The sequence below is a fragment of the Notolepis coatsorum genome (genome assembly GCF_963971535.1).
Source record: "Notolepis coatsorum genome assembly, chromosome: 4".
Classification (NCBI taxonomy): Eukaryota; Metazoa; Chordata; class Actinopteri; order Aulopiformes; family Paralepididae; genus Notolepis; species Notolepis coatsorum.
The window spans coordinates 15,487,225-15,510,201 of record NC_140168.1 but is presented as its reverse complement, the minus strand read 5'-3'; the positions used below and the strand labels follow the sequence as shown (position 1 = coordinate 15,510,201).

At 46.7% G+C, this 22,977-nt stretch overlaps 1 protein-coding gene across 2 annotated transcripts in view; it reads right to left on the bottom strand.

Annotated features, from left to right (window-relative positions):
• The window catches only part of LOC311226376 (uncharacterized protein), a 65,876-nt gene that overhangs the window by 34,021 nt on the left and 8,878 nt on the right, over positions 1 to 22,977 (bottom strand). The window contains exons 6-14 of one of the 2 annotated variants that reach the window (XM_084311806.1): positions 22,903 to 22,977; positions 19,724 to 19,840; positions 15,801 to 15,992; positions 15,549 to 15,692; positions 13,190 to 13,315; positions 10,911 to 11,318; positions 10,634 to 10,771; positions 10,377 to 10,514; positions 10,103 to 10,201 (exon numbers count right to left, since the gene is read on the bottom strand). The exon at positions 22,903 to 22,977 is cut by the window's right edge and continues 94 nt beyond it. In XM_084311806.1, coding sequence (XP_084167932.1) covers positions 10,103 to 10,201; positions 10,377 to 10,514; positions 10,634 to 10,771; positions 10,911 to 11,318; positions 13,190 to 13,315; positions 15,549 to 15,692; positions 15,801 to 15,992; positions 19,724 to 19,840; positions 22,903 to 22,977 — 1,437 coding nt within the window. The remainder of the gene's footprint in view (positions 1 to 10,102; positions 10,202 to 10,376; positions 10,515 to 10,633; positions 10,772 to 10,910; positions 11,319 to 13,189; positions 13,316 to 15,548; positions 15,693 to 15,800; positions 15,993 to 19,723; positions 19,841 to 22,902) is intronic. The other variant, XM_084311807.1, reaches the window with a different exon arrangement.

Sequence of the window (22,977 nt, the reverse complement as noted above, 5' to 3'; positions counted from 1 at the left end):
ATTCTCACCGCACGAAGCACTATATATTAACAGACTATTATTAGCTTAATAGACTACGTCCAACTCGACGATATAGTGCCAAATATGACTATTCAAATATTAATATACACGATGTCTCAATACCGATGGTAGGCCGAACTTGGCCTTACTCCCACACGTGGCATCGCGGGGAGGCTTTACGTCTGTGACTCTATTGGAGGGTAAGAAACTGGACTGAAAAGAAAGTCCTACTTTAGTAGCGCAGTATATATACGCACTATGAACAAATAGTCCCATTAGTGGTGCGGTAGCCAAATTCCTACGCGGAACTAGGACTTGTTCGTACATGTCGAGCGGTACGTTTGAACTGGGTCTGAGGGGTATGGCAGCCTGGCACCAAGGTCTCGACCAATAGTAGAATGGAGACTATTATGGGATGTTCAGTAGGCTAGAATGGATATTCAATGCATATTGTACAAGGAATATACAAGGGATATCAGGGAATATTAGAGAATATACAAATACAATTAAATATATATATATAAATAAATATATATATTCGGTTTAATCTGGCCCTTCACAACAGCCACCCCCTGAATAGGTCCCAGACCTAATCAGTTAAACGGAGACAGATTAATCGCGTTGTCTATTTACACATAAGGGTTTGCTGTAGGGGTCAGTCAACTTCACAAAGTCATAGGGTTGTAGGGTCATGGTCATCATCGATTGTGTCTGGGAGTCGAGGCAGTTCTATGAGCCTTGCCACAGGACGGGTGTAAGTGCGACCCTGGACGAGCACTTCAGCTGCTCGGACCTTGCCGTCGGCACCGGTGATCACTTTGCTTACGCGGCCGGCCGGCCACATAGCTCTGGGCAGTGATTGATCAATAATCATGACGACTGTTCCTTCTGTCAAATTGTCTCTCTCCTTTACCCACTTCTGGCGGGTCTGTAGAGACGGTAGGTAGTGCAGTAGGAAACTGTTCCAAAACTTGTCGGCTAATACTTGGCTGTACCTCCACATTCGTCGGCCGTTCGCTTCTTCAGGCCGGTACATTGTCTGGGGTAATGTGGGATCTAGCCGCCCCATCAGGAGTGTGTTGGGGGTAACTGGGTCGATATCCGCCACATCACTGGAGACATATCCGAGGGGCTTCGAGTTAAGTACTCCCTCAATCTCCGTGAGGACTGTCATTAGGACTTCTTCCGCCACAGTCTGGGCCCCAAGTACTGCGTACAGGGCTGTCTTTATGGAGCGCACTTCTCGTTCCCAAGTGCCACCGAAGTGGGGTGCGTTTGGGGGGTTGAATTGGAAATCAACCTGTGCTGGAGCGAGGTGGGTCTTAAGTTCTGGGCCCATAGCTTGGAAGCTCTCTCTCAGCTCTCTTTCGCCGCCTTTAAAGTTTGTCCCATGATCGGACAATAGGGTAGACGGTCTTCCTTTCCGTGATATGAATCTACGGAAGGCCATAAGGAATGAGTCTGTGCTCATGGTCGGGAGAAGCTCGATGTGTATCGCTCTGGTGGTCATGCATTTGAATACAATACCCCACCGCTTCTCGGTTCCTCTTCCTTTCTTTATGTGCAGCGGGCCAAAGCAGTCCATACCCGTTGAGTGGAATGGCTTGTCACCGATTCGGAGGCGACATGGAGGAAGGTCAGCCATCCTTGGTATGCTGGGCTGCGCGCGCCACTTGCGGCAGTCTAGACATGTTCGTTGGAAGCGTCGTACCGCCTCTCTTCCTTGTAGGATCCAGTAACGACGTCTGATTTCCGCGAAGACTCTTTCTGCTCCTGCGTGATGTACATCCTCATCGTATTTCTTTATAATCAGCTCTGTGACCTTGTGTCGGCTGTTCAATACGATCGGGTATTTAATGTCATCCGGTAGATTGGGGGCTCTGCGTAGGCGACCACCCACTCTGATGAGGGTGTGAGCGTCGCTCTCGGGGGCCAGGTGAATTAATCTGCTGTCGGATGGGACGGGCTTTCCTCCCTGTAGACAGGCCAATTCATCGGGGAACGAGTCTCTCTGGGCTCGCTGCAGTAGAAGCAATTCTGCTTCCTCGTAGTTAGCTGCTGACATATCAGCGGGGGACTTGCACTCCGGGTGGTACCGCAGGAATGTTCTTTGTTGTGCACTCTCTATGGACGTGCAATCGTTTATGTTAGGGTCGGTGGAGGCTACGGTGCTCAATCCACAGAACACAGACTTCTTAATTTCCACCTCCTCTGGACTTGCTTCCCTCGGGATAGGCATGGGCCACTGTCCTTCCGGGAGTCTTAGGAATGCGGGGCCGTCACTGTAGACATTGCGATGGGTGAGGTCATCCAGGGGCATCCCCCGGGTGATGACGTCAGCTGGGTTCTGTTTTGTATCAACGTAGCGCCACTCTGTTTCTCCGGTTAACTCTTCGGTTAAGTCTTGAATCTCGGTGACTCTGACTCCCACGAAGACTTTGTACTTGCATGAGTCCGATTTGATCCAGGCGAGTACCGTCGTGGAATCTGACCACAGGATTGTTCTAGACACCGGTATGGTGAGCTCACGTTGGATGAGCGTGGCTAGGTGCGCTCCGGCTAGGGCTGCGCAGAGCTCTAGACGTGGGATAGATTGTTGCTTGCGTGGGGCTATTCTCGAGCGGGCGAGGACAAATGCTGTGTAGATCTCTCCCCCTTGGTCTTGGGCCCGCAAGTAGGCTACTGATCCGTATGCGACCTCTGAGGCGTCACTGAAGACGTGTAAGTCCATTTTACATGTCTCTGGCCTCACCGTGGGTGGGAAGTAGCTTCGGCGCATATTAACGCCTGGGAGTGAGTGGAGCTCCATCTCCCACTCTCTCCAGGTGGATGCAAGGTGTGCGGGAATGGGGTCGTCCAAGCCCTGGTCCTTGTCCCACAATGCTCGTACAATCATTTTTGCCCTGGTGGTGTACGGTAGAATACATCCTAGCGGGTCATATTGTCGGGCGAGTGTTGTGTACACACTCCGTCTGGTGGTCGGCGCCGCCGCCGGCCTTCCCTGCTCCGTAGTCAGGGGCTTGTGTCTGTAGTGAAGCGAATCTGTTTTGAATCGCCACACCAATCCCAGGGTCATCTCCTGGGCTTCTCCCGGGATTGTAGCCATCCAGGTCTCGCTGCTGGCTGCCTTGTCCTCGGAGGAGAGGCTGCGCAGTACTTGCGGATCGCTGCTGGCCCACTGCCTGAGATCAAAGCCGCCTTTGATCAATGAGGCGCGGAGTTTAATCAGGAGAGCCTCGGCTTCTTCCTGGGTTGAAAGGCTTTGTAGACAGTTGTCTACGTAGAAGCTGTTCTTTACGCTGTGTCGGACCTCTTCGTCCGCTGCTGGGTCCTCTGCTACATGTTTCTGTAGTGCAAATGTCGCACAGCAGGGGCTGCACGTCGTTCCGAAGGGGAGGACTTCCCATTGGTAGATGGCTGGGTGCTCATCTCCTGGCTTCTCTCTCCATAGGAACCGTAACAGGGGCTTGTCCGCCTCTACTAATCTCACCTGCAGGAACATTCCTTTAATGTCCCCGCTGATGGCCACCTTTTCCTGGCGGAAGCGGAGTAGAACGCCGAGTAGGGAGGGGCCGAGTGTGGGACCGGGCAGTAACTCTTTATTCAGATTTTGGGATCCGATCTGGTAGCTGCAGTTAAATACTATGCGGTCTTTACCGTTGTGATGGACCTTGTGGTGGGGCACGTACCACGATTCAGTGGTCTGGTCAGCCTCTTTAATGTCCATCTTTGTGACGTGTCCCGCTGTGATGAGCTTCTCAATCTCAGCGCGGTATACACTCTCTTGGGCGGGGTTCTTGGCTAAGCGCCGCTCCGTGTTCAGCAGGTACCGTTCTATGGCGTCTGTCTTGGCGTGGAAAGTAGGCATTCCTTCTCGCCGCAGGAGTGGCGTGGCGTATCTCAACACGCCGTTGACCGGGACTCTCTTGGTCCCTGTCTCGAGGAGGTGAATGGCGTAAATGTCATCTTTAGAGCGAATGTCTTTCTTTCCATTCTTAAAGGGCATTTGTTCCAAGCTCCATAGCCGCTCTACGTGTTGCAGGAGTGCGGTTTCTCCCTCTGTGACTCGGGAGTGGAGACATCTAGTGGCTGTACTTCGGTTGAGAGATTTGGCGAGCGGGCCTTGGAGAGTCCATCCCAAACGGGTCTCGACTGCTGCAGGACAGCCTCGGGGTCCGGTATGAACCCGGTCTATCGGGACAATGAGGTCTGCATGGTCGGAGCCTATCAACAGGGTCGGCATAGCATTGTCTATGAGCGGGATCGGTAACTTGCGCAGATGTGCATATTTCTCCATCAGCTTGGCGACGGGGTATGTGTACCGCGACAGTCCTATTTCTTGGCTGGTGAAAGCGTCTGCAATCTGGTACCGTCGCTCAGGCTGGCCGCTTGCTGCGATAGAGAATGAGACATTCTCGCCCTTTATCGTCTTCAAATCTCGTCTTATTGTCCGAATTGTCATTTGGGTTTCGCTTCCCCGCAGCCCTAGCTGGGCCGCAGCGGAGGCGAGCAGCAGGGTCTTCTCTGACCCGTCATCGAGGACGGCGTAAGTGTCCAGGACTTTATTCTGGTAGCTTAGTGTCACACGCACTACTTTTAGGAGTACTCGGGCTCCACTGCTGCTGGCGGGATCGATGTACATGACGCTCGCTTTGCGGCTGGATGGTGCAGGTGAAGGGCGCCGTCTGTTACTGTCGTGAAGTATGTCCAGATGGGCTCCATCGCACTTGGTGCACCTTTTCTTTAAGCGGCATTCGGCTGCCATGTGTGAGCGCGCACAGCGAAAACAGCGCTTGTTGGACTTTATCCATTGACCTGCTTCCTCCGCGTTCAGCTTGGGGAAGGAGTCACATTGCGCTAGCCAGTGTTCTTTCTCACAGTAGGGGCACACTATCTTCCACTTCTCCGTTCTGGAGGGGGTACTGTGGCTCCTGCTGCTCGGTACTGACTCCGATTGGTGCATCACAGTCACCGATCTTCTTCCATCATTTAGTCGTCTGGTTCCTTCTCTGGAGCCAGGGGTGCTCCGTCCGAATGTATCTAGCCGTAGGCTGCTGACTTCTCTCGCCAGGAAGTCTGCTAGATCGAGGAGGTTCGGTTCGGGGCCATTCGGGTCTCTGTGGTCCCTCTGCCGCCTAAAGCGCTCCTGACGAGCGGGCGGCAGCTTCTCCAGGATCCTTTCCACATTTGAGTTGGCGTAAAGTTCATACTTCCCCTTCTCTCTTTGCGCTCCCAACATCCCTACCAGGGACTGCACTCTGATGGACAGGTCGTCCAGTGCTCGATTGTCTATTGCTGGGGGTAAGCGGTCGATGTGTCGGATCTCCTGGATCACGTAATCCCATATGCGCCCATACCTCTGGTCCAATGCTACCAGCGCTGCTGTGTATGGGGTGGTGGAAGTCGCGTAGGCGAGCGCTATATTATGTGCGCGGGGCACCTTTAAGTGCTGCAGTAGGATGGCGTATTTGTGGCGTTCATCCAATACATCCACCAACATGGTCTCCAGACACATGCGGAGTTCTGTATACTGGGCCCGGTTCTCTTGGGTGAAGTCGGGTACCATAGGCGTGCCAATGTATGACGCTGACTGTGGATACATCGGCGAGCGTTGGGGGAGAGGCCTCCTAGGCGAGTCTCCTCCCGCTCCTTGGTATGGGCTGGTACCGGCAGTGTACCATGGCCCGCTTGTCCAGGTGCTGTTCCTCGGTGCGGGTCGTGCGTCGTGCTCACCCGTGTATAGAGTCGGGGGTCTGTAGCGCAGCTCCGCGGGAGTATAGCCTGGGCTGTACCGGACCTCCTGGTCCGGTAGAGTACTGTGCTGTCTTCGGGCGCGGTTCTCCTCCTCTTCCTCTTCGTCTTCAGTTAGGTCATCCAGTGCTTGTAGTCTCTGGTTTAGCCTCTCCACAGGATATGCTGCTCCTTCCCGGTTGCTAGGTCTCGCTTGGACCGGTGGGGGGAGGTGGTCTGTGGGGGGCATAGACCTCGTCTGTTGGTTAAGTTCAGGGTTGTTTACTCGGCTAGGGGATGCCGCCCTGGAGGTGTGTCTAGACGAGTTCCTGGAGCCTCTGGCGGAGGGAGAGGGTGTTGTCCGTCTGATCAGCTGTTCTATTAGTTGCGCTTGCTGTCTGTCGCGCTCTGCGTCCCGTAGAGCACCAGCAGCTGCTCGCTGGCTGTCTGCTCGGTCTCGGGCCACATTCTCTTCCATCTGAATGCGTCTTATTTCTAGACGTATATGCTCTTCTTCGCTCCGCTGCTGGATCTGCAGTCGGTCGCGTTCAGCAGCGGCGTTCAGGCTGATGAGGAAGGCCTGCTGTAGGGTCCTCTCTGCCTCGCTGGGAGAAGGCGGTTGTATAGGGGAGCCTTCCCTCGGGGTACTCCTTGCGGAGCCTTGGAGCTCTATCTCCACGGTGCTTTCCCCGTCTTCTTCCGTGCCGAGTTCTCTCTCGGTAGCGTTGTATTCCTCCCGGGACTCATCGGGGACTACTTCTTCAGTACTGGCGGGGTGTGAAGTCATGTCTGGTTCCCACTGGTCCCCACCGTGAACTTGGTCAGTTACATTAGAGCCCGTAGGGGCCTCTATGGTCGGGGTAGTCTGGGCGTTGGGGTTAGACATACTTTTACTTTCTAGTTTTACCGCGTTTACTGTTAGTAGAAGACTAGGTTGTTGACTGACAGCGTAAGCCTCTAAGTACTGAGGGAGCCGTCGTTCGCGCTGCGGGCGTTGGTTAGGAGGATCGTTTCGTGGAGTGTTCATCATAGGCCATTTCAATATTAATAACACTATATTAATATTACACTAATTACCATCCGGCTCGAAGGACCAATTGTAACTGAGGGGTACAATTCCCTGACTGTATTACTAGATATGATACTTACTACCACTACCTTTGTACTTAATATTCGGCCACCCAGTACACGGCATAAATATATTATCATGAACACTCTCACGTAGATGAAACGGATCCAACACAAATGTACGAATTAGAAACAGGTCTTTATTTCCTACACAGCGATGGTGTGTAGAATAAGCACTTAATCACTTAATTACATTTATGAATTGAAATAGTATGCACTTTTATGGCAAGGAGTATTCGTCGGTATATCAATAGATAATGTCCAATCTCTGAAGGCGCAGGTGGTAAATATACAACCTGGAATAGTTAAGGAATAACAGCAATGATACTTTAATGATTATAGGCTGGATACACTAGAGGGGTTTAATCCGGTCGCTTGTAAGCCGACAGGAGTAGGAGGGGGGGGGGGGTAGAATCCAGCTGCCTCGTCCGGCCAAGGGTATCCCAGGAGAACCCACTGTAGTGCCGTTCAATGCGCCGGCGATCCTTGGACCACAGATGAAAGCAGGTGGACTCTTTGTGGGCCGGCTCTCTCCGGTCCACGGGGGAGAGATGTGGAGAGACCTCGTCTTGCAGAGCGTCTCCTCACCTTGCGTCCTCTCCAGGGGGGGGGGTTCCAACACACGGTAGTGTCGGGGGTCTTTATCCATAGAATAATCAAAGTATCCAAAGCATAATCCGTGCCTGGGAAGGCGGGCTGTCGTCGGTAGAATAATCCGGTATACAGGTCCACTCGCTCGTCGGCTCTGGGGCTTCTCGGGTGCAGCTTCACATAGGGTCAACCACCCTGGGTAAGCAGCCAGTTCTCTGCCCGAAACGATGGGGTACTGACTACGGTAGTATTCTCACCGCACGAAGCACTATATATTAACAGACTATTATTAGCTTAATAGACTACGTCCAACTCGACGATATAGTGCCAAATATGACTATTCAAATATTAATATACACGATGTCTCAATACCGATGGTAGGCCGAACTTGGCCTTACTCCCACACGTGGCATCGCGGGGAGGCTTTACGTCTGTGACTCTATTGGAGGGTAAGAAACTGGACTGAAAAGAAAGTCCTACTTTAGTAGCGCAGTATATATACGCACTATGAACAAATAGTCCCATTAGTGGTGCGGTAGCCAAATTCCTACGCGGAACTAGGACTTGTTCGTACATGTCGAGCGGTACGTTTGAACTGGGTCTGAGGGGTATGGCAGCCTGGCACCAAGGTCTCGACCAATAGTAGAATGGAGACTATTATGGGATGTTCAGTAGGCTAGAATGGATATTCAATGCATATTGTACAAGGAATATACAAGGGATATCAGGGAATATTAGAGAATATACAAATACAATTAAATATATATATATAAATAAATATATATATTCGGTTTAATCTGGCCCTTCACAACACTAAGAATAAATAAAATACGGTCCGGGATATATACATTTCCTATGTTATATTCTAATATAAAATATACAGTAAAAATATACAGAACTATACAGTGAGTGTAAAATTGTACTGTACAATAGGGCTGGACAGTATGGTCTAAAATTTATATCACAGTATAATTTGAAGCATAGATAGTAACGGTATATATCACGGTATATTAACTTATCTTAAAATGTCTATATACATGCTTCTGAAGGGGTAAAACACTGGTATGGCAGCTATTACTGTACTCTTGTATTACTAGGACATATTTCACATAGTACAGAGGCATTTTAAGAACTTTTTTTTTTATCCACTTTTTCTCCTTATTTTTCTCCCATCCCAATTTCGCTGTTTCCAATTCTCCCCTCCCCTGTCTTGAACGTTGCTTGCATATGCCCCCCACTGGTCGGTTGTAGGGAGGATAGAAGCCTTGCATCACGTGTCCCCTTAGGTACACGAGGAGGCAGCCTGTCACATCTTTTCACCTGTCAGTGCGGACTCTCATTGGCGAGGTGTAACGTGTGGGAGGCTCACACTACCCCCGCCATTTCCTGTCTCTGCTGTGCAGGCGTCCCCCAACCGACCTGTAGGAGTCACAACATCCAGATTACCACCCATCGACTTCCACCCGCTGACTCTGCCAATTGAGCCAGTATGACGGCCGGCCCAAGCCGGAGGCAACGCGACAACCGGATTCGAACCCGGTGTCTCTTGCGTTGGTGACGAGCGCAATGTCTGCTGCACCACCCAGCCGCCCTTTTAAGAACATTATTGTGCAAAACTGCAATAAAAAATGCAAAACCTTTTCTCAAGTGTCTGCAGGCAGGTAACGCATATCTTGGATAGTGTTTTGACTATGTCTTTAAAGCCCTTTCTATCAACAGTTTGAAAAGGAACCATGTTCTTACACAAGTAAACAGTGACAGCGTTTGTTATGTCGGTCCACCGCTGGCTTTTTTTGTCATTGTTGAAACATAAATAATAATAAAAAATGTAATGATTCTGTTACAGATGCTGAGAGAGAAGTTGTCACACAGCTGTGTGCAACGCAGGGCTGAAGAGCTAGTTTGCTTCTAGAATTGAAGGTCCGCTCTGTTCCGTGTCTATTATGAAATGACAATTGCGCGTTGACACGCCCACTACGCAACACCTCTTAGCGGTGGCCTAATGGTTAGAGAAGCGGGTTTGTGACCGGAAGGTCACCGGTTCGATCCCCGGGACCGGCAGGAAAAATCTGCCGCTGAAGTGCCCTTGAGCAAGGCACTTAACCCCCAACTGCTCCAGTGGAGTTGCTCAGTGGCCAATGGTGTCAGACTGTGGTTGTACTGGGCAGCTCCCAGGTATGAATGGAACTGTGTTAATGTGAAGCAGGGCGTAGCTGAAAAAGAGCATCTGTGCTCAGCGAACCTACCCTGGGTAAATAAAGGTTAAACAAATAATTTTTCCAGTTCGCACAATATCTATTTTTAGGGGCAAATGCGAGTGAAATAGTCGCACTGTAGAGCCCTGCCTCAGCAAGCTAACGTTAGCTCCACTCCTAGCAGCCCCCTCCATCCACACTGTGGTTACATCATTGCTACTTTAGAGTTGCTCTACCCGTCACAAGGTATAGTCAAAATCCATACCGTAGCGCAAATTCATACCGTTTATACCGTCCACCCCTACTGTACAACACTTTACATTGAACAACTCTGAAATGAGGGGGGGGGGGGGGGGGGGGGGGGACCTGCAGACCTGCTATCTATAATAATACATGTGTTGTTGTAAAGGCATGGGGCCCGGGAGTGTGGAACATCTGTGGGAATGAGATGTTCTGACCTGCCAGGCTGGTGCTGCTGCCTCCCAGCAGGCCTCCTAGACGCCTCAGGGCCTCTTTAGCTGCCAGCTGCTCCGCCGGCTGCTTCTTCACGGCCCCTTCTGAGAGGAAGACACAGCCGTGGTGTTACGCTATAATATCATGGTAGGCTACTGCATGCTCTACTACTGTGATACCATATGAAAACCAGCGTTGGCAACATTAGTTTGTCGTTTTTCAACTTAATTCAACAGAGAGAGAAAGGGAGAGATAAACAGAAAAAGACAAACTGCCCACCTGAACTTTGGAAGATGAGTTGACCATCGATCTTCAGAGTGCACCTGTGTATCCCCTCAGCTGTCGTCACCAACTCCTCCACAGGGGGGCGACACTTCATCTGAGTGAAGAACTCCATCACTGACTGCCTCTCTCCACCTGGGGGACCAAGAGATTTTTACTTACATGGGACATATGCCACTCAACGGACCCTTTTACTGTTTGTACACAATGATGGCGTTTCAGCCTGTAGAATTCAATGTGTGTGTGCCCTATACCTGCAGAAGTACCCAGAGACAAAGCAAGCAGTAGGTTTCTGTAGGCTGCCTCTACCGCCCCCTCCTGGCTGGACGCCTCACATGGAGACAGCTCCTTCTTGATGGTCACCTTCACGCACCCTAACAACGGTCCGCCATCTGGAAAATTCCACACATTCGTCTCGGTTCATTTTCCCATAACTCACTTTAAACTCTCATCCTCCAATCTCAATCACAACAAGTCATCGCAATCTTTACTTCCCCGGCATCGTCGGCTGTGGACAATAGATCTCTTTACCTGCCGAGATGCTTCTCTCCTCCGGTGTAGCAGGTGCAGCTTGGGTCTCCATGGAAACGGAGGCGTCTGTACGCGATGGCTCGGGCCCCCGATTGTCTGCGGACTGACCTCCGCCTGTCCCCTTCTCTCCCTCTGGTAACTCATCCACTGCGTCTTCTTCTCTCTCACTCCCGCCTCCCTGCCCGTCTCTCTCCTGGTCTCCTACGCTCCTCCCTCCCCCCCCGGGCCCCTCGGCTCTCGGGGTGACGTCGTAGGTGGCTTTCTTCAGGCTCCTGGCGTCCAGTAGTTCCTTGAGGGCCACGACATAGTTCTCGTCCAACACCTCCTTCTTCCCCAGGACCCCACGCAGGCCCCACAGGGCCACCTTGGCTGCCTGCCGATGTGCCTGCTTCTTTTTGCTGGAGCCCTCTGCGGAGAAAGCAGTCAAATGTTTCATAGTCGTACACCGTGGAACACAACATGTCATTTTTCTAACCATCCAAACATGTTATGTTGTTTTTGTTTTGTGTGTTTTACGTGTATATGTATGTATGTATGTGCGAATATGTATGTGTATATCTGTATGCATATATATATATATATATATATATATATATATATATATATATATATATATATATATATATATATATATATATATATATACTGTATATACATACTAGGGCTGTCTTAAATACTTCGAAGCTTTGTTCGATGGGCATGGGATTCGAATTGGGGGGAAAATTCGAATATATAAAAAAAAAAAATATTCTATTTTTTTTGTGTGCAAATCAACTCTGCCTCTCTTTGTTAACTACAACAAGCAATTCGTTTGTTATTTAAGATGAGGTCGGACTCGGCACTAACAGATTTGTGTTCATTGTGCTGCTTTTATAAAGCCTCAAATGACGGCTTACAATATTTCATGAAAGTGTTTCGTTTGTCTAAGATTTAAAAAGGTTTAAACTTTACAGCACTGACAATTCTCTATAGTATTTTTTAGTGTCCCAACCCATATAAAAACATGTCTTAATAAAAAATTCAGTCGAATTCTGCCTTTGTCTTTATTAACTACATAGCAGCTCCCGACTCATTATTAATTTAATTAATTAATCCAATCCACTTTATTTATAGACACATTTAAAGACAACAAAGTTGAACAAAGTGCTGTACAAGTCCCACAACATAAAAAAAAATATAAAGAACAATTTATTATTTTTTCTATTTTAATTTTTTATCTCAAAGCTTCAAATTTAAATTGAATCTCGGCCCCGAAGCTTTGAATGCCAAATTTTTTTCGAAGGTCATCCCTAATACACACACATATATATTTGATTTGATCTTTATTTATCTCGAACAACCATAAGGACACAAACTTGAAATAACAAAAAATAAATAAAAAATTTAATAAATAAAATACAAATACAAATACAAATAAAATATACCTTCCTAGACATGGAAGCAATTGTCAACATAGCTCAAGACAAATGGTTTTGTTCGAGAAGGGACAGAAAGAAGCAAAGCTTATCTGGTCCTTCCCATTCCTTACAATATCATATTAATATGTAATAAGTTATCTATCAATATCAATATAATATATAATTTATTTATTTTATGTACCATGTAAATTCTACTTTTTATTCAGTTTTTAACTGTGGGCATGAATCAATAAACTCAGCCTCAACATAGTCATAGAAATAACACGGCCCGACAGATCATTTATGTCAACAACATTCCTACATAATGGTAATGCATTCGATAACACACATATAATGATAAGCTGGTCAGGAAGGCCAGTAACGTGGTAGGGGTGCACGCATAGAAGGAGCACGTTCAGTGCTAGACTAAGACTCCCAAGATGTAACACTGAACGGCACAGGAAGTCCTTCATTCCGACAGCCATCAGACTCTATAACGCATCACTGTGCCTCACTGCATCACTGAGCACAGGGGGACAGTACTATCTAATCTTCTCTACTTTTAAAACGACACTGTACAATTTTACACATTTGACTGTACACTGTATATTTCTACTGTATATTTTATATTTTAGAATGTATATACATAACATAGAAAATGTATATCCCGGACCGTATCTTATTGTTATGCTTATTTTCATTCTTATTCGTGACTTTTGTTTTTGACTACCTAAATGTTTACTGTGAGCGATCTCTGTAGTGCCGAATTTCCCTCGGGATAAATAAAGCATTTCTATTCTATTCTATAAAGTTCATACAACAATATGTGACACACACAACATACATACTTTAAGCGTGGCGGTGACCGACACAACGTGTTACCTTGATCGTAAAAAGTGATTGGTCCGCTGACTCGAAGAGAGAAGCGATCAGACTCGCCGTTTTCTTTTGGAGGTGGAATGTCACGCTTCTGACAGTAGAGGAGAACTGCCTCCCTGTAGGAGGAAGCTGGAGAGAGAAGGTTAGGGAGATATCAGTAGGGATATGGGGGGTCATTCATATAAAAACTAAGCCTACTGATAGGTCGACGGAGATTAATCACCCCCCATATGGGGATAGCCTGCTACCATAATTTTTCTTTTTACTAATATACTGTGTGAAGGAGAGGCTCCTTCATACACCTGCACGTTTAATTGTAAATGTTATTGTTTTCTGAGCACGTTTTCAGAATGCTATTTGATTCCACATTATTTATGTGTTACATAGGTGAGCAACATTATGCAACATTAGTAATGTTAGCTAGCCAGCAAACATTGAACATTTGTTCAATTTAGGTCGCTTTCACACAGGGGCTGTTTGGTCCGGACTTTCGGACCAGAATTCGATAGTCCGGTTTTTCGGGTCTGTGTGAATGCGCGTCGAACTCGGTCCGCGGACCAAGCAGGCGAACTCTAGTCCGCCTGAAAACGTAGGTCTCGGTTCGGCTTCATCGAACCAAACGCGAACCAAATATAGGAAGTGATTATTATTACCACTGACTGCTCGCAGCACTCACTGCAAAACAAGCACACTGCATCTAATCTATCTATCTATCTATATATGTCTGTGCATCTTGGGAAGAAGGAAGAAAAAACGCGGCTTATTATTATTACCGAGGCGCGCGGCTTATTATATTATTAAAACAGCTACTTGTGGGCACTCATAAGTTGTTTAGCGAGAGGATGGTGGTAATGTGCTTCAATAGAACAATGGATCAATGCCATGTCAAAACTCGGCTCCGCTGATCTGGAGGGCTCCGCAGTACACACACAGACACACACACGCGCGCGAGCGCACACACAGGATCGCAGCCACACACACATTTCCACTGTCCAATAGACAAGCGCCCTTTTCGACCGCGTGACATTGTTCAGAAGGTCTCGGACTCTCGGTCCGCCTCACAGATATCTGTGTGAAAGCAGGCGAACCAAATGAAGAATGCAACAATGTTGCAACTTCACCCCCAGAACCGCACCGAGTCCACCAAAACTATATGTGAAAGCGACCTTAGTTAAAGAGGCAGAGAGCTAGCTCAGTTACAATGTGCTGTAAATGTCATTCTAGAAAGCATTTCATTGGACACAAAATTAGTATACGCCCCCGTGTGCAGGATGACTCATCAACATTTTTAGTTTTCCAGGAAATGACAAAACATCTATTTTGATTTCATGGGGCCTTTAAAACAGTAACTGGGCACGTCTTGTTTGTCAGGAGTTAATTGATGAAGGTGCTCTTGATTAGTTGATCAACCAAGTCTTGATTTAAAGTCAGGTGTGTTCATGGTGAGAGTTTCTTTTTGCATAGTACCTGCCAAGGGATGTGTTTGTAACTTGCTATGGACATTAAAGACTATATATTTCTTTATAGGAATGCTTCTCATTGTGTTTTAAAGCCTTTCAGTGCACAAGATATTATGTAATCATCCCTTGTGCCATAGACAATATACACTTGTGCTATACACTATATAGAAATCTAGCTCAGATGTAAAAGGAATAAGGGTGGGCCAGTGCAGAAGGTTGGTATGTCATCAAGTGGGCACTAAGTTTGCACGATACATCGATACTAGAAAGGTATCGCGAGGTAGGTAGGTAACCCATCCGTTAAACACGGTCCAATACTCCATTGTATTAGTTATCGATACTGGGCAGAGTTAAGTTGTTTTCCAAAAGTGAGGAATGGGAGAGGCTGAGCCCAAAACACTCTCTCTCTCTCTCTCTCTCTCTCTCTCTCTCTCTCTCTCTCTCTCTCTCTCTCTCTCTCTCTCTCTCTCTCTCTCTCTCTCTCTCTCTCTCTCTCTCTCTCTCTCTCTCTCTCTCTCTCTCTCTCTATATATATATATATATATATATATATTTAGGTTTTTGCCGTGGTACCGTTGCTTCCTGATTCTGCTGCGCAGGCGCACCAACCGACCTGTAGGAGTCGCTGTCCACAATGTCCGATCCCCACCCACCAGCTTCCCACCCCTAACACTGCCAATTGTGTTAGTATGAACGACCAGCCAAGCTGGTAGCAATGCCGAGAGCTGGGCTCGAACCCAGCATCTCCCGCATTAGTGGCGAGCGCCTTGCCCACTGCGCCACTTAGCCGCCAGAACTGCAACTTCTGTATGAAAAAGTGTATTATTATTATTATTAACACTAGTGGGCACCACCCTAAAGATATGAATGTGAGCGACACCAGGTACCGCTCCGTCTCAGACCTGATGCTGACAGGTCCAGTCCGAACAGGGGAGCTAGCTTCCGGTAGGCAGACTCAACAGCCTCCTGGGTCGTCCCGGGACAGGCCTCGCCGGGGACCACTTCGGTGTCAAGGACCACGGTGACGCTCCCGAAGAAAGAGGAACCTTAGAAAAACAAGTGAAATTAAAGGTTGTATCAGTCTCGGGTCATTCCTGGTCAAGTGTGTCTTCTAGGAATGGGGCGTTTTTGGAATGGCCAAAGCTATGAGTCACCTGCTGGCGAGACGCTCTCCGATTGGTGCGTTTGACTGACAGAGGCCTCCGCATCCACTCCGTCACTGGGTGTTTCCTTGGCTAGTTGGTCCAGGGCTATTTTGGCAACTTCCTGGTGGGCTTGAACCTTGGACTTACACACCTGGAATCCTGTGAATGTTCTCCCTTTAATCACCACCTGACCCCTGCACCCTAATGAACGATACAAACACAGGGGGAGGGGGGGGGGGGGGGTCATTCAGGTAAACAATCGAAGAACCAGAGAACATGCTAAACAGGTGTGATGTGTAGAGCAATGTCATCAGTTGAACATCAGTCATTTTTAATAGCCTGTAATTATTAGAAGCCATATACAATCTTTCATATATATATATATTAGGGCTGTCAGTTTATCGCGTTAATTCGATTAATTAATTACACAGAAAATTATCGTTGTGAAAATTTACTCAAAATTAATAAAAAATAAATATTTTTATTTAAATATTTTTAAATCTCATTCATTCCATAAGAAAGTAGAATACACATTTACAGACATTTTTTTAATATGGTCCATTTGCATGTTCTTGGTATCTGATTCTAGGGACATCTATGGACCTCAGGGAATGTACCCGGTGTCAGAAATACTGTGTCTGTTACTAGGCTTGAGTCAATTGTAATGAACCAAATGAGAATATCAATATATTTTTTTTTATCTTTGACCGTGAATAACACCATGCTAAAATTGACCAGACCTGAAAAATCTAAGCAAATGAATAAATGGAATATGATTAAACAGAAGGTTTACTGAATTCTGCCATCCGGACACATGCAATTTGAAATATGATTATAGAATATAGAATATCAAGCCTAGAATGGATTAAAATGCGATTAAAATGCGATTAATTAATTACAAATCCTGTAATTAATTAGATAAAAAAATGTAATCGCCTGACAGCACTAATATATATATACTAGGATGCCTGCACTGACTTGGTATATGTAATGTAATATGGTAATGTGATACATTATCCCACGCCACACATTACTCACTACACATCTCAGAAGCCATTTATTTATTAGCAGACTAGATATAGTCACAGCATGTATTTCTGTTCATACTCACTTGAGTTGACATTTTAGTTTTCCTAGTCTGTGTTACATCATCATCATTACTGTTATTATTATTATTGTTGTTGTATTTGTTACATTTATTTGTTATAAGATTTTTTAAATTAGAATTATAGTTGATATGAATGAATGAATGATTGCATTTATATAACACTTTTTTTTGTTGTTGACAATGTAGGGTGGAAATTGCCTCCTTCACCACCACTGTGCAGCACCCAACCTTGGGCTACGCAGGCTCAATGGCTGCCATACACTGGCACCAGGCACACATCCCACTACACAATATTAGGGATGGGTACCGAATTCGGTACTTTTAAAGGTACTTACCGAAACACATCGGTACTACCGAGTATCGATTCACGTGAGATACAAATTTTTTTTTAAATAAAATATATTTTTTTCATGTCAACGTTCACACGCACAATATACGCTTACCTAGGATTTGACTTGATTCAACAACAAAGTAGTCGGGGCAATGGCAAGCCGAAAACGGTCGAAAGCGTAGTTATTTGAAGTTTGGATTTTTTTCCCCGACTGAGGTAGGTACATTTCGTTTTTAGAGACTAAAGTACCGAAAAAAGGTACCGTTGGGTACCGGTATCGATTCACAGGTACCGGTACCGGCAGGGGTGTAGCTCCAGATTCTGGGCCCCATGAAAGAATATATTTGTAGGCCCCCAGTGAATGCGAGCGCGCGTAAGCGCGCAAGCGGAAATTTGTTTGGCCATTTTTTTATTGATGAAAACGCATAATATGGTTTTCACCTATACATTCGGATCAGCAGTTCAGCACCTGCACTGTTGGTGGGTGAGCCTAGTAAAGGATGTCGCATTGCGTTCATCTTCAATGAATGGACCAATGCAATAGTCTACCAAAACCCCCCCTCTCTCTCTATATATCTCACACATACACACACACACACACACACACACACACACACACTTCAGAAAGAAACATAGTATCAATGAGGGCATCAATAATACACCTGAGTGATGTCTAGTAAAGAAGAAAAAAAAAAAAAAAACATTTCACTGTCAAAAGCGCAAATGTAAATAAGGTTGCGTTGCAACAGTTTTCAAAATAAAGGTCATATATACAAATACCTCTCAATTCTTATATAAAAAAAGTCCCGGATATACATAAACATTAATTGGCATAGATCTCTATAAACGGCCCAACACATTGATCACTTTAGGCACACACTGAAACCAGTAACATCACAAATATGAAGCAGGTAATTACCCATACAAATAATAAACCTTTCATGAGGTTATTTACAATAATAATAATTCATTTGATTTCTAAAGCACTTTTCATTGTGAAACAAATGTATGCAGAGTTTCTTCTCCTCCTGATTAATGGTGTGTGTGTGTTGTGATGATCTCATTCAAGCACTACACAAGCGCGCGCACACACACACACAGTTTGTTGTTTTTGTTCTATTAGTCATTTACACACTCTCAGTTGGTTCATTATAAAAGATACAAACCTGAAAACAAACGCACTTAAATGTTAAATAAAAGGACCACAGTAATGAGGCAGGAGGAACATATTTTTTTTAATAATGGTAAAATTGTTATTAAAAAATTTGCCCCTAAAAAATATTTTTTGCCCCTAAATTTCTCATTTAGGGGCAAGTGTGCCCCTAGTGAAAAAGCTTAGCGTACAGCCCTGAAGATACAGTGCTATATTCACCTATTCTACTTATTTAACGTCTCATCCAAAGGTATGGTTTGAAGATACGGTGCTATATTCACCTCACTCACTCACACACTCACAACAAAGATGGCGGAGGCAACCATGCAACATGCCGACCTGCTCATCAGGAGAAGCTAGGGGTTAAGTGTCTTTGCTCAAGGACATTTCGACGCGCTGCCGAGAGGAGCCAGAATCGAACCGGGAACCTTTCGATTGCCAGACGTGGAAGAAAATCGATTTCTCCAGAACAACCGAATGGGTGGGTGCTCATTTTAAACTTTGTATGATCGAACATAACTTTGGGTCCTCCAGTTATGTTAATAATAATAATAATAATAATAATAATAATAATAATAATAATAATAATAATAATAATAATAATAATAATAATAATAATAATAATAATAATAATTCCAGTCTTTATTGAGTTGATGGGAGTTATTGTTTGTTCCCTAGTTTGCCCTTGCCTTGTTTTGTTTGTCTTGTTGCCCTGTTCCTTGTTTGTTTATGGGTTCCATTCCCCTTTATTTAATACACATTATTTACTTTGAAAACGTTTGGTTATTCCCAGCGTTGCGTTCCTCATATCAACACTGGTTGCATGCACGCTAAGGACGGCACGCGCATGCGCGCTCCCGCACATGCGCATAAATGTTCCCTAACTTCCCTCGCTTAAGCACAGACTAAAGACAGTGCCTAATTGCCTCTACGAATGGAATGTAACACATTTCATTCACAAATTCTGTGTGAATGTGAGAACGTTTTTAACACACCTGACGACCGGCGCTATTGATATGCAAAGTAGCCCAGGTGCGAGTTGGCGAGTGCAGCGCACTCCTGTGTGCACGCGCGTGCCGTGCACATCCGTGCGTGTGCGTGCACGCGCTTCTGCTCACAAATCTTCCCATGAGGAACGCATCACTGGTTATTCCTCTCACCCCCTGCCTGGACTTGTAGTACAGTTACTGAATGGGTTCACACTACCCCTTTCAGTTTATTTAACTATGTGACAGTAGGAAGTCAGAATCTTCTACCTCAGGATTTATAATCCAATAGTACTTCGGTCAAGGGCGCCGGCAGGAAACCTAGCATGCATGTCTTTATATATTTTTTTTTACCTGTCCCTTCCCGTTTCACTGAGAAGACCGGCTCATCCCATCCGTTCTTCCTGGCATCCTCGAACAGATAGTTCTTATACATAAGGATCGCTGTGCTGAACTCTTCTGATTGCTGTTCTGAAACAAGCAAACACAAAACACCCGCGTCACACGCTTCACTTCTTCATTCACATATTATTTTCGGAATTTTTGGAAAAACATACTGTATTCACTTTTTTAGAAAAGGAAAAATGAAAAACATAATAAATAATTCAAAATATATAATAAAGACTACATAAGTAGGAATAAAATGGGAAAACCCATTGAGAAACCACACCCCTGATAAGCCACATGCTGAGAAGCCATGCCCCCTGAGAAGCCACACCTCTGAGAAGCCACTCTGCTGAGAAGCCACACCTCTGAGAAGCCACTCCCCCTGATAAGCCACACCCTCTGAGAAGCCACACCCACTGAGAAGCCACACCTCTGAGAAGCCACACCTCTGAGAAGCCACTCCGCTGAGAAGCCACGCCTCTGAGAAGCCACTCCGCTGAGAAGCCACACCTCTGAGAAGCCACTCCCCCTGAGAAGCCACACCCCTGAGAAGCCACACCTCTGAGAAGCCACACCCCCTGAAAAGCTACTCTGCTGAGAAGTCACACCCCTGAGAAGCCACACCCCCTGAGAAGCCAGTCTGCTGAGAAGCCACACCCCCTGAGAAGCCACTCTGCTGAGAAGCCACACTTCTGAGAAGCCACACCCCTGATAAGCCACACCCCTGATAAGCCACACCTCTGAGAAGCCACACCCCCTGAGAAGCCACACCTCTGGGAAGCCACTCCGCTGAGAAGCCACACCTCTGAGAAGACACTCCCCCTGAGAAGCCACACCCCTGAGAAGCCACACCTCTGAGAAGCCACACCCCTGAGAAGCCACACCTCTGAGAAGCCACTCCCCCTGAGAAACCACACCCCTGAGAAGCCACACCCCCTGAGAAGCCAGTCTGCTGAGAAACCACACCCCTGAGAAGCCACACCCCCTGAGAAGCCAGTCTGCTGAGAAGCCACACCCCCTGAGAAGCCACTCTGCTGAGAAGCCACAGCCCTGAGAAGCCACACCCCCTGAGAAGCCACACCCCCTGAGAAGCCACACATCTGAGAAGCCACACCCCTGAGAAGCCACACCCCCTGAGAAGCCACACCTCTGAGAAGCCACACCCCTGATAAGCCACACCCCTGAGAAGCCACACCTCTGAGAAGCCACACCCCCTGAGAAGCCACACCTCTGAGAAGCCACTCCGCTGAGAAGCCACACCTCTGAGAAGCCACTCCCCCTGAGAAGCCACACCCCTGATAAGCCACACCTCTGAGAAGCCACACCCCTGAGAAGCCACACCTCTGAGAAGCCACACCCCCTGAGAAACCACACCCCTGAGAAGCCACACCCCCTGAGAAGTCACACCCCTGAGAAGCCACACCCCGAGAAGCCACACCCCTGAGAAGCCACACCTCTGAGAAGCCACTCCCCCTGAGAAACCACACCCCTGAGTAGCCACACCCCCTGAAAAGTCACACCCCTTAGAAGCCACGCCCCCTTACAAGCCACACCCCCTGAGAAACCACACCCCTGAGAAGCCACACACCCTGAGAAGTCACACCCCTGAGAAGCCACACCCCCTGAGAAGCCACACCCCTGAGAAGCCACACCTCTGAGAAGCCACTCCCCCTGAGAAACCACACCCCTGAGTAGCCACACCCCCTGAAAAGTCACACCCCTGAGAAGCCACGCCCCCTTAGAAGCCACACCCCCTGAGAAGCCACACCCCTGAGAAGCCACGCCTCTGAGAAGCCACACCTCTGAGGTCCAAGCTAGCACCTCATTCTATAATGGATTTCAACTGCCAGACTATTCCACATTGCAATTGTTGCCTCCCTCGCTCCATTCATGCAAGATGCCCTGAAAGAAAGCGAATGAAGGGGTTTCCAGCACATGGCTATCAGCTTCTTTGCTGCTGTGTCAGCCCAGCAAGAAGAGTCTGTGTTACCATAACACCAAATTAGAAAAGTCATTCAGAATTAACACATTGAGGGGCGGTCGGATGGCGTAGCGGAGATTGCGCTCGTCACCAATGCAAGAGGCTGCGGTCTCGACTCCCGGAGTCAGCATTGCTTGAGGCTACACATTCTCACTAGCCACATGCCGTGACTTTTCCATAACAAATAAGCATTTCCATGACCAATATTTGTCAGTGTCCCTGCTTAAAGGCATGTCCGTGATCTTAATTATGCTCGATGCAAAGAGCTATATGCATGTAATCGGAATATTTGTTATTTAGGTTATTATTCCTTCAAAGGCTTACTAGATCTACCAGCCGCCGAGCTTGGCAATGGACAGACAGACACACTTGATAACTTAAAAAGGATAATGGGGAAATTATCTCTGATATATATCAAACCCTTTGGGAGTGTATTTAATTTTTCCATTACTATTCCAGGTACTAGTCAACTTTCAAATTCCACGACCTTTCCAGGGTTTCCATGACTGAGGCAATGTTGTCATTAGAATACATAGGGGGCTTGTTCACCCTTTTGCCATTTCACCACCCTTCCTCTGGTTCCACGTGTGTGTGTGTGTGTGCGTGTGTGTGTGTGTGTGTGCGCGCGCACGTGTGTGTGTGTGTGTGTGTGTGTGTGTGTGTGTGTGTGTGTGTGTGTTAGGGCTGAGCCCAAACGTTCGAACCTTCGTTCGTTACGTTGGCGTTCAAATTCTAAATCAACATTCGAATTTTTTATAATTTTCTTTTTTTCTTATATATATATTTTTTTATGTGTCTATTCATTCATTCTGGGGTTTTTCTTCACAGTTGCAGATAAAGATTAGGCTACACTAATATTATAGTATTATAGTATATGACTCGGCATAAACATTTTAATAAAACATTTATCATAAATGATGCAGCCTATCAGCATCCGCTTGGCACTCGGCGCTCCATCAAGACGTCACCATCACTTTTGTACCAACCGTGCCCTTATTGGATTATTTTTGGGATATATGTATACTGTATATATATATTTTTTTTTTTTGGTAATTAAAACCGAAGGTTCAAACGTCCGTTCGAAAAACCCTGACGAAGTTCGAAGCCCAAAAACAGGCTTCGGGGACAGCTCTAGTGTGTGTGTGTGTGTTTCTCTCTCTCTCACCAGGAGTGAGTGTCTTCTTCTCCAGATCCTCCACTCTGCCGGTGAGTGACTCTAGCTGCTGTCCCTGCTGCTCCT